The 11,231-nt window shown below is 44.5% G+C and overlaps 1 protein-coding gene and 1 long non-coding RNA gene across 8 annotated transcripts in view; one reads left to right on the top strand and one right to left on the bottom strand.

Moving 5' to 3' along the window:
* Nucleotides 1–8,647, top strand: part of CMTM4 (CKLF like MARVEL transmembrane domain containing 4) — a 37,047-nt gene extending 28,400 nt beyond the window's left edge. The window contains exons 4-6 of one of the 6 annotated variants that reach the window (XR_001332128.2): nucleotides 162–973; nucleotides 1,182–1,234; nucleotides 1,662–8,647. Coding sequence is in view for 1 of the 6 variants with exons in the window: in XM_005532521.3 (XP_005532578.1) it covers nucleotides 162–335 (174 nt within the window). In the remaining 5 variants the exon portion in view is untranslated. Of the gene's footprint in view, nucleotides 1–161 lie in introns of all 6 variants that reach the window. The other 5 variants (XR_001332126.2, XR_001332127.2, XR_001332125.2 and 2 more) reach the window with 5 other exon arrangements.
* Nucleotides 8,648–8,780: 133 nt separating this feature from the next.
* Nucleotides 8,781–11,121, bottom strand: LOC148183178 (uncharacterized). Of its 2 annotated transcripts, none has more exons than XR_015773753.1 (3): nucleotides 10,933–11,121; nucleotides 10,422–10,587; nucleotides 8,781–9,810 (listed from the first exon to the last, which is right to left on the bottom strand). It is a non-coding gene; the product is annotated as an uncharacterized LOC148183178 (long non-coding RNA). The 2 variants fall into 2 exon arrangements; XR_015773752.1 differs by having other exon boundaries at nucleotides 10,422–10,617.
* Nucleotides 11,122–11,231: the final 110 nt, after the last annotated feature.

Here is an 11,231-nt window from a genome sequence, read left to right on the forward strand (position 1 = left end):
CCACTTCTGCAGATTCTCAGGTTCACTGAGAAGAAAAACATAATTTCCCAGGCCATGATGATTTGTCATCGCAAATAATGCAGGAAACTGAACTTCTGAGGACTTTGCTGTGAAACTACTTTTCAAAACTTGTCTGTGACAACTCTTTCTGCTCCCTGTAGGTGTTTGGTTTTCTGGCAATGGCAGTGTATGCTGTGAACACGTTTTTAGCAGTTAAAAAGTGGCGGGTGAGCAGCAGGCAGCAGAGCAGCCGGCAGAGCAGCGACTACATCCGCGCTCGGACAGAGTCCAGGGAGGTGGTGCATCGCCCCGAGATCCTGCGCCTGGACGCGTGAGAGCCACCCTCAGATGGGACTGAAAGGGAAAAAAGCACTCAGCTCCCTCATGGAATAAGGGTTTTTGCTTTATTTAAGGAGGAAAAGGTGGATCGAGGGTGGCGGAGGATGCCCAGCCCTGCACGTGCGCAGAGATGCTTTGAGCCAGAAGCTGCTGTCATGGAGGCAGAAAATGTTGTTTGTTCAAAAGGAAGATCCCCTCAAGACCTCCAGATATATACGTGCATATATTATATAGCTCATAGAATATATAATATATGTCTGTTCTGAAGTATGCCATTGTTTTGGATTAACTGCACAGCAGTTTTCCTTCCCCCTCTGAAGATGCACTGTTCTTCACCTGCCCCAGAGACAGAGCAGCCCTGCCCTGGCTGGCTGAGCGAGGAGGGACATCCACGGGAGCAGCTGGAACAGCCACGCATGCCAAGGAGCCAGGGGCACTCAGCAATAACTCAGCCGTGTGCCAGCCAGCCAGAGGGGTCTGTCCATCCCAAACTGTGTCTGTGTGTCCTGCTCCCTCCTGCCCTGAGGCTGCTGGAGACCGTTCCACGCCTTCCCACGGCTGGGAAAGGGCAGCTGGCCACTCTGGGCTGGGCTGGGCTGGGCTGCTCGCTGCTGGCCACGGGGATGCACTGAGTGTGAGTAGGTGCTTGTCTGCTCCTGTTGGGAAACATTCCAGTTCTCATTCCAAAGTGGGAAAATAAATAGGTTTAGGAGACAGGGTGGAGAAAAGGGGCTTGAGGGATGCAGTAGAGAATGAAGGGGTTGTCATTCTATAGACTTACATTCCTGCCATAGCTTTATTTTTCTTTCTCTTTTTATTTTTTCTTTATTTTTTGTTTTAAGGTTCAGCATTTCTAGAAGTTTTTGCTAGAGCTTGCTTTCCCTGTAAGACCAGGGTAAGTAAGAACTGGCAAAAATTTATGTGCTTTTAAAGTGTTCCTAAGGTTGCAATGTTGTGGTTCATGAGGGTAAATATTTCTTTTTGGAAAAATGGTTGTTCTGAAATTAAACCTAAATTGGTAGTAGATAAACCTGATTTTTTATTTTAACTGGGTGTTTCTTCAGATTTATTCCCCTTATGTTTCTTTGGAAAATGAATTTAGTTAATTGGAAAATAATATGATTTTATTGATTTGTTTAGAAATAGTTTTACTTAGCTGAAGTTTTTTTTTTTTATTATTTTCTTTGTACTTCCAGTGAATGAATTATGTTTTCTCTACTCAGAAATCAAATTCAGCAGTAATTGGCTAGACCATGTCACAATATTATTAGGAAGATGTCTCTTGATATTTTTCTGTTTCTTTGGTGTCTTTATCTCTACAGTGCATTATTTGGCATTTGTGTGCCTGTGTGAAGACAGTGTGTGGGAGGAGATCTCTGGAGCTGAACTCCTTTGTGGTGTGAGGAAAATGAAAATGTGTGCTATTAGTGGAACTGTTTGCCTGAGTTTGTGTGTCCTGCTGGAGCTGCACTGCTCAGGGTGAGTGCAGCCCCTGGAGCCTTAAGAACAACAGGCTTAATTGTGGATAAGTTGTTTAACCATGAAAACCAAGTTACACCAAACAGGAGATCAGGAGAAGTGCCTGGGCTTTTATAATACTGGAGGGAGCTGGGATAGTGAAAGTGTGAACCTAATGCTGCAATATTCAAATTGAGCATCAGAGAATTATTTCAGTGAGTGAAAAAAAAGTGACAAAAGTGATGCCTTTTCATTTTCCATGTATTGACATCTACAGTGCATTTCACCTTAGTGGCTAAGATGGAGATTAAAATTCAGAGTTACTGATGAGGTTAAGGAAAATTTGCATTTTCTTAGTGATTGATGGTTTACCACTTCCTACAGTAATATTTTATTGTGCTTTATTGGATGCAATGCCAAAGGGAACAGCAGTTTAAAAGGAGATTGAACCAACTCTTGGAGCTGGATTAGAACAGAGACGTTGCACAGAGGGTTGTCACACCTGGGTGCATTCCCTGAGCAGCACATGGCAATTCCATGGCCTGTGTGGTAAGGAGTAACAATTTGTTATTGCCAGAAGTGCTGTGACAGCCCTGCTGTTTGCCAGCACTGCCCAGGACTGGCAGAGTTTGCAATGTCAATTATTAAAAGACTTTTTAAAAGTTGCACAAGCATACCCAGTCTGGAATTGTAAACTGCCATCAAAGCAGTTTGTGTAAAGATTATGGAAAACCCCAAGCAAACCAAAACCAAAAAAACCCTAAACATCCCACACCAAAATGAAGCCAAACCCACCTACAGAAAAATGAAATAGAGTTCTCCAGAAGATCCATGCTTTTAGAGTGGAGCTGCTGTCTGCAGTCAGGGAGCAGGATGGTGTTGCACAGGGATTTTGTCAGGAGTGTGTCCTGTCACTGGCCAGGGCTGAAGGAGCATTCCCAGATCCTCTCCTGTGCTCCCAGGCTCAGTGTGGTTGGGGCAGAGCTCTGGGAGCTCTCGTGCCTCTCTAGGTTTATGAATTTGGTACCTTTCAAACCTTTCCTGGCCTGGCAAAAGGGTAACTCGGGGGTTTTCTGTGGTGGGAGGTCCCAGCCCCTGTTGAGCTGCAGTGACAGGAGCAGAGTGGGGCAGTCACACCTCAGGGGCATCCTTGGGCAGTGGGGCTGGAATGGCTGCTGCAGGAGGGGTGAGTTTCTTCAGCTGGGAATGCCAGTATTTATTACTCACATCATGCCCTGAGCCTAGCACTGCTCTCAGGGTGGAATCCAAAAGAGAACAGTGATTTTAAAAATACTGTCTGATTCACTTCGTGAAGCAAAAGCAAATGTAAATGTGTAATTTCCTTATTTTTTGGGACCAAAGATGATTTTAGTATTGTACAGTATATACTTTCTAAAAAATCTTAAGCACTTACTGCTCTGCAGAGACATTATATACTATGTGGATTATATAGAAGGGAAATAAAGTGAGAAACAACTACATTTGAAATACTAAGATAATTTTATGTATACATGGTTCATTCCCCTGGAGTTAATTTTACACAGTGTATTGGAGAGGTACTTTTTTAAGTGTTATCTAAACTGCAGTCACACAAAAAAACCCTTAAGGGAGAAAAGAGGGTAGAAAGTTTAAACTTTTTTTAAACTTGCTTAGAAAAGTGACATTAAGTTGCTTCTCTCAGCCAGTTAGTCTTGCTTGTAATTGCTAGCACATAGGGATAATTTCTTTTAGTCCTTGGGGGTGCTGTTTAGCTCCATAAAAGAGACTCAAGTCCCACTGTAAACAGAACTAAATTAAAGCAAACAGTTGAACAGGATGCTTAAACAGTAATGGTTTGGATGAGTCCCCTTTGGTCAAAGAGAGCCCTTAGACCTGGAATCTTTGTGTATTTGTGGGTGTAGAATTGAGTAAATTCTGCAGCCTGTGCACAGACAGGGTGATCAGGAAGCTCTGGCTGCAGCAGCAGGGTGGGAGCTGTCGCTGGGTGCTGCCAGAGTCTGTTTGCCTCTCCCTGCTCAGCTGAGGTTTGTGCCATGGCCTTGTGCTGTGCAAACAGCCCCAGCAGGAGCTCCTAAACCCACACAGGAACTCACTTATGTGTCTGAGTGAAGCCAATTCCTTCTTTCTCTCCTGCTTTTCCTTTCATTTGGAATATTCGTGCCTCGTGGATCAAATGCTTTAATATTTAATTCTTGCTCAGCCTTGTTTGCTGGTCTGTGTAGTGTCTGCTGCAGTGCCAGGAAGATCAGAATGTGTCCAACATCCCTTTCTTTCAGATGTGGTGCTCTTCCCTTTCCTGATGGCTTCAGAGGCTGGGCTGGGTGTTCTTTCCCGTGGGAAGCTGGTGCTGGTGTGAGATTCCTGGTAGGAGCCACATGCTTGGAGCTTGGGAGGGGTAGAGAGTGATCTCCCTGTGCCTTCTGAGAGACAGGCACTGGCTCCAGGGAGCTGACATTTCTGTGCTGCTCACTGGATTCAGGAGCTCAGCATCAGCAAATATCTGTGCCTTGGCAGCAGCTCCTCACCTTGCAGTTATAAGGTGTCTTCTACATGGGATTTCAATAAAGGATCAGTTGCTCTTTCATTGGCTTTGTCACGTGTTGTGACCAACACTTTGTGTTTGTTCATCACTCTGTGTCTCACGGCACGCTCTGGTGTTGTTTCACCTCTCTGTATTTCATTGCTGCTTCTAGAAAGAGGAGGGGAAGGTTCCCACTGTTCCTAAGGCAGTAGTTTATTTCCCCCTGTGAATTGTTGTGTCCCATGTGCTGATTGTCCCCTCCCAGCAGGGCAGTCAGTGCTTCCCCAGGTGCTGTGGGTACAGCAGGAGAGGATCTGCTGCAGGCACTGCGCTGCTCTGGGGCAGTTAACCACCAGATCTGCAGGAGCTTTAAAGTCCCTAAATTAATTTGGGATTTGTCACCTCTCTGCTGTTTTGGGGGTGTGCAGGCACAGCAAATGCTTACCTAATTTGTGGCTTTATTAATGCAATCCTTTCTTCTTCCCTTTTGCTCAGGCCTCTTTCTGTATCTGTTATGTTCTTGTCTCATGTCAACTTTTTAATGATTTCTACTTGTTTTCTTATGTGAGGGGAAGAAACCACACCAAAAATCTAAAATAAGCAAGAATAATGGTTTTAGGGCATAATTAAAAAATGGAACCAAACTTAATTGCAGTTCAGATAGTGTAGGAAATAATATCCTCTGTCCTACTCAGCTGGGATACTGAACAGCTTTGTCCATGGAGGAGCATGAAGAACAGTTCCTGTCCTGAAAGCTCTGGAACCAAGAATCTTCAGCAGGCAATCAGGATAATAAAGAGGCACAGCCTGATAGGGAATTGGAGATGTGAGAAGGACATTTGACAATCCAGTGCTTTCAGAGTGAGACATGAGCAGTAAGAACCCTCAGTGGCCACTGCAGCCATGGTGATCTCAGGGGCTGGGAAGGGGCTGGGATTGTCCAGGGGGGGATCCAGGCTGGTCCCTGCTCAGCCCCATGGGAAGGAGTAAATCCAACCTCTGGCACTTCTGAAAATCAGGCACTAGGCTCGTGTTATTTGTAGCATGAAATAGTGGATTGTTCATTGTCTGGAGGCCAGCAAAGCTCAGAATTACTGTGCAGATCGAGGTGTTCTGTGTGTGAGTTTTATGGGCAACAAAAGCATTTTAAAATGATCCTGAAATCGGTACAAAAATGCATGGAATGTGTGAAAATACTTCGTAGAAATTATGCCATGTTCCTCTCTTTATTTTGACAGAGGGACTTGGTTAAAATGAATTTTTACAAATACTCAGGAAATCTTTGAATGACATTTTAGAGGATTTTCCTGGTATATTATTTTCCCTGTCAGCCACTTGGCCACCTTGATAGATCTGCTTGACCAAGTCAGAGTGGTGCTGTCCAACCTGAAAGGGTTCCCTTGTTTTGTTTTGGTTTTTTGTGTTGTATTTTAAAAAATTGTCTATAATTTAACCATTTTTATGCTAAAAATAATCTTTAAAAAAAATCTGCTTACACTGTGATTTCTGGTAGCCTTTAATTTAGACTATACAACACAATCTAATTTTCTTTTGGGATATGCAGCTTTCATAAGTGTTATAAGTGTTCTTATATATGCCCAGAAGTGAAAGTTGTCTATTTATCATAGGAATGTGATTAGATAAAGTAACCTATCCAGAATCCCAGTGCAGCTCTTTCGTATGTGCTGGATGGAGGAGTTAGTAAAATTGCCTTTTAATCTCTATGGGTTAATAAATATTTTTTTATAATTAGACACAGATATTCCTTTTTAAATTATACTTGGCAAACAGAAGGTATTTAATTTTATATACAATATACATAGTTACCTTGATTGACATATTTATAACATAGAGCTTTGTGTTTACTATGAAGGTTTTATCTGTATCCCATGGACTTCATGGGTAAAACTTTAAAAAGCCAGTTAGCATTTATGGAAGGATATGGGAACTTTCTTCATGGCTTTAGAATGAGGACATAGGAGCATTTAAAAGGCAATAGCCAGATTGTTTTACAGATTATCTGGGGGGGTTCTTATTTTTTGATTGGGGCTGGTCCCTGCAGCTATTTTAATAACATCTGGATGTGAGTAACAGAATGGAATATGAGCATCTGCCTCTGTCACAGGCTGTTGTCTAGAGCACAGGAAATTTCAGAGTATTGTATTGTTTTGTGTCAGACAAATGTCTCAGTAGACAGATTTAATTAAAACCTTCATGTGTCTGAAAGAAAACATCTTCTCTTAACTAGGCTGATTTGTCATTTTTGGTACCCTTTTAATCCCCAAAGTAGTGTTGTCTAAATATTTTTAGTGATGTTCCAGCTATCCTGATGTCTGCAGGTTAAAGTGATTCTGGCTAGCACCCTTTTATTACAACAATGGCTACCTTCATTTTTCTACTGTTTCTACTTTAATCTTGAATGTTTACCGGTTTCTATTGTCGGATCTTGTGGAGGGAGAGTGTCTTAGCACTACAGCTCATCCAGCTTTAACTCATGCATCACAGTCCTGGAGTAAGAAAATATTTTGAATTATATATTGTGGCCAATTTATTGCATTTTAAAATGATTTCTATACTTTAGACACAACATTTATGACATAATAGGATGAATGACTTAGCTAATCATTATATCTGTCTAGACTTACTCTCTTCTGTGTTAGTGTTATTTTGAAACTATTTGTATATGTTGAAATTTGTAAGGGTTCAGGAACCCACAATAAAATAGTAAAGTATGTATTTATTTCTCATTATAATGGTAATTTTGATTTGGAAGTTGACACTTTGTATGTCTTTTCACAGAATTGTAAACAAATACCGAAAAACTGCTTCACCTAGGGTGCCTTCCATGTGTGGTACAAACACTTGTCATTCACAGGAATAGAGATGTAAATTTATTAATCCAGTAAACACTATTTTTGTAATGTGAGTCACTAACGCAGCTCTGGCCTCGTTGTGCTTTGTTCCCACCACCACCAGGTTGATGGCTACTGTGGTCACTGCCTTCCCTCCCTGTGTGCACTAAATCTGACCCTGGGGAATCACAGCTTGTGTCTCCTTTGCTCTGCCCTCAGCTGCCCCCAGCACATTTCTGGTGCTCCACATTCCCTTCCCTGGCCTTGTGGAGGGATGCTTAGGGGAGTTTGTATCCTCAGGGCTGACTCTGGCTCCTCTGGACAGGCTCTGAAGCCCAGTCCAGACATTCCAATTCTAGCTCCTAATTTGTGATTTCCAGCTTCTGAGGAGGAAGCATCCAGGCCTGACCAAAAGACTTCATCCCTCTGGGTTATGGGTGCTGTATTGCCAGGTTTGTAATTGCAAACAGCTCAGAGGTACTGTGGAAATAACAGGTTAGAATTCCATTCAGGCTAAGCAAAGGGGATGCACTTTTCCTTTTATCATGAGCACAAGTCTGCTGTGCAATACCCTTGGTACTTTGCTTTTGCAGTAGAAGCTGCAGTGTTCTGTCCTGGAGGACCCTTGGTGCATCCCCTGTGTGGTGCCAGGGCAGCTCCTGCCTGTTGTCCTGCCCTGGGGACTGAGACCAGGGCTCCCCTGAGCACCAGATCCTGCTACAGGACTGGAGAGTTTCAGCAGGCAGCACATTCATTCCCCTGGAGACAATTCCCAGCCCTGGAGGATTTCCCATTGTTCTGCAGAGCCCAGAGCCCGTTGCTGCAGCAGCTGCTTCAAGGTGTTGTCTCCAGCTGGGTGCACCTTCCAGCTGTGCCCACAGCTGGACCTTGCTGCTGGCAGAGCAGCTGCTGGCTCTGGGTGGGAAAGATGTCCTGGGAATGCTTGATCAAGCTCAAAAGCAAGGTACTCTACAAGAGAACACCACCTCCAGCTTGTTTCTACACCAGTAACCATCTTTCAGTTGTTGTGTTCTTTCTGTCGGTGTCTGTGCTAATCAGGAAACACAAGCTGAAGAATTGTAAAGTCTTGCAATATACAAAGCAGTCTTGGTTTTAAAATCCATGCTGTTGCAGCATAATTTAAGTGATGTATTTATCAGTTTTAAATGTCATTTTGCTTTTCCAGTCTTTTGTATATGGGCACAATACTTTTTGTAAATTTTTTTTTTTATTTAGTTGTCTTTCTGTCTTTCCTTTCTGGTACTGGAAGATTTGAGCTCTCTGGGTTTTCACGGTACTATTCTGATCATTCTTCATAGTGGTAAAAGTCTGTATTTTTGTATGTAGGAGAAATGGTAGTTTTCTAACACTTAGCCCAATCAATATAGTATGGAATCATTTGTGAAGGACTTCTGTTTAATAAATGGACATATTAAAGTACTAAAACAGTGTCTTCATCTGTAAACGTGGCCTGGGCTGGGGCAATTTTCTTCCCAGTGGCTGGTGTGGGGCTCTTTTTGATGTGTGTTGATAATTCAGAGATGTTTCTGTTGTTGCTGAGCTAACCCAGAGCCAAAGCCTTTCCTGCCCCTTGTGCTGCTGTGCAGGGGAGGGTCTGGGGGGACACAGCCAGGACAGGTGACCCCAAGTGACCACAGGGGTATCCCTTATGGCATCAGGATGGGAAGGGGGGAAGGAGGAAGGGGGAATGTTTGGAGTGGTGATGTTTGACTTTCCAAGGCACCATTCCAGGGGATGTGGCCCTGCTCTCTGGAGGTGCTGAGCACCTGCCTGCCCATGGGAATTGAGTCCTTGTTTTGCTTAGCTCGTGTGCACAGCCTTTGTTTTCCCTATTAAATTGTCTTTACCTCAACCCAGGGGATTTCTCACTTTCTCTGCCTTGTCTCACTGAGACAGCAATTCCTGTGTGGGGCTGGGGGCTGCTGGGTGAAACCTCCCCAGGAGGCAGCAGAACCCCTCATGCAGCACTGGGGGGTTCCTGGGCTCATAACCCAGCCAGGCAGCTGCAAAACGCCCTTTGTGTGTGGGACCAACACCCAAAGCCCCTGGGGCTGCCCCAGGACACTGCTGGGTGCCTTGGGGAGAGGGCAGTGGAACAGAGAACGTGGAACTGCTCTGCTGCTCACGTGCTTGTGGTGGAATTGCTCTTGGGGTGTTTCTGGTGTTCTGCCATGGGCTGCAGTGCTCCTTCCTGGGCTCTGCAGCTTCCCATTTGGGACTGGAAAGGGATTTGGGGGCTGAAATGCCCCAGGGAGTGGGGAATACTCTGCTGCCTCGGGGCTGGGGGCTGCAGGTGATGCTGATGGGATTTTTGGTTTCCAGGTGCTTTAGGCACGAGGTGGGAGCACTGAGTCAATGCAGGTGAGAACAGTGGAAAGGCAAGAGGGATGGGTGAGTTTGTGAAGAGATTTGGGAATGTGGATGCTGCACTCAGAACACTTGGGAGGGACTGGGGAGGGTGGCACAAGGCAAGGATTTCCTGAGGGAACCACAGGGAACGTGGCTCACATTCCCTCTTACAAGGGGTCAGTTAATTTTGCCTGTGTGGGGCTGTCAGCAGCACTGGCATTACCCAGGGTGGTATCCATGGTGCTCCTGGGTCAGGAGAAGCTTCATCAGCTGTCAAATTATAAAAAAAAATAAATTATTTTGTCTAGCTTTTAGATAGTGGATCTCTTCCTTCAGTCTCCTAGGAAGACTGTAATTCATTTATTCATGGATCAGGCTAATGTGATGGGCTGTGTCCAAAGTCCATAAAAGAAAAGGACAGATGCTTCCTGGCAAAAATTAATGTTGGAATTGGTATTTTCCTCTTCACTCCTCCTTCCCAAAGCCCCAAACAAAACCACACTTAAATTTTCTGGGTAGCACTGTTTTACTTTCTGACCTGGAAGCTTTACAAAACGCTGAACACTGAATTCTTCCACTAAAGGAGTGTCCTAGGGTGACTGACTGTGTCACACTGTGCATTTCTTGATGCACTCCTGTTTATTTATTCCTGACTTTTTAAAGACCCTGACTTTTAAGGCAATATTCCATGCAAAAAGGTGTCTCAAGCATCTTGTATCAAGATTCACATCCTCAGTTCTCAGAATTTCTGCTTGATACATCTTCTCTCAGAGGATTAAAGGTGAGGCTGCTGTGCATGTGCTGCCACATGTGGCATTTGCCCTTTGAGGGCCATTTGTGTCCTACTGCAAGTCTGGAGTGAAGCCACACAATGATTTTACCTCTGATCACAGCAGTGCCCAGTGAGCAGCCTCAGCAGAAGGACAATGAGTGGAACCAGGTGCTTGCTGAGCAGAACATCCAGCTGTGTTCTCTTTCCAGCACACCAGGCTGTTCTCCACCACCACAGCAGCTGAGATGCTCTTCCTTGGTATCCTGGAAGTGACTCTGTCAGATGGAAATGGAAGTCCTGAGGAACTTGGAAGAGTATCAAGTGAAAAGCACAGTTAGGTGGAGTAACAGACTGTTCAAAGGACAACAGAACCTCTTCAATCAGAATCTAAAAAAGCTGCTTGGAAAGGCACTTGAATTCATTGGAAAGGTCTTTTGAATTCCTTGGAAAGGTATCTGAATTCCTTGGAAAGGTATCTGAATTCCTTGGAAAGGTCTTTTGAATTCCTTAGCATTACCTCCAAAAATCACTTCACAAGCCTGAACAAGTCTACAGATAAATGTAAAAGCTTGGTAGGAGGGAGAGAGCCTTTCAGGCAGGTGAGAGCTATGTGAACTCACCTGAGGTGCCACTTTCCCTTCCCGTCAGTGGCTTTGAGGTCACGGAACTGCTGGTATTGTTTCTGCATGGATTTGTCCACACTTGGGGCTGGAAACAGCCCAGGAACTCCAGGTGGCAGTGGCTGTGCTGGAGCTGCAATGAGGGCAGGGATTGGGCTTTGGGGCTTGGGAAGCAGCTCCTCCACAGGACACAAGTGATTGTGATTGGAAAGAGGTGTCTGACAAGGCCACTGAAATCAGGATTTAATTAAGGACTCCACACTGCAGGTGCAGTGCTGTGTTTGTCACCTGAATCACAG

The sequence above is a fragment of the Pseudopodoces humilis genome, chromosome 14 (assembly GCF_049639895.1).
Source record: "Pseudopodoces humilis isolate 2021_Gansu_Grassland_sample_001 chromosome 14, ASM4963989v1, whole genome shotgun sequence".
NCBI classification, from domain to species: Eukaryota; Metazoa; Chordata; class Aves; order Passeriformes; family Paridae; genus Pseudopodoces; species Pseudopodoces humilis.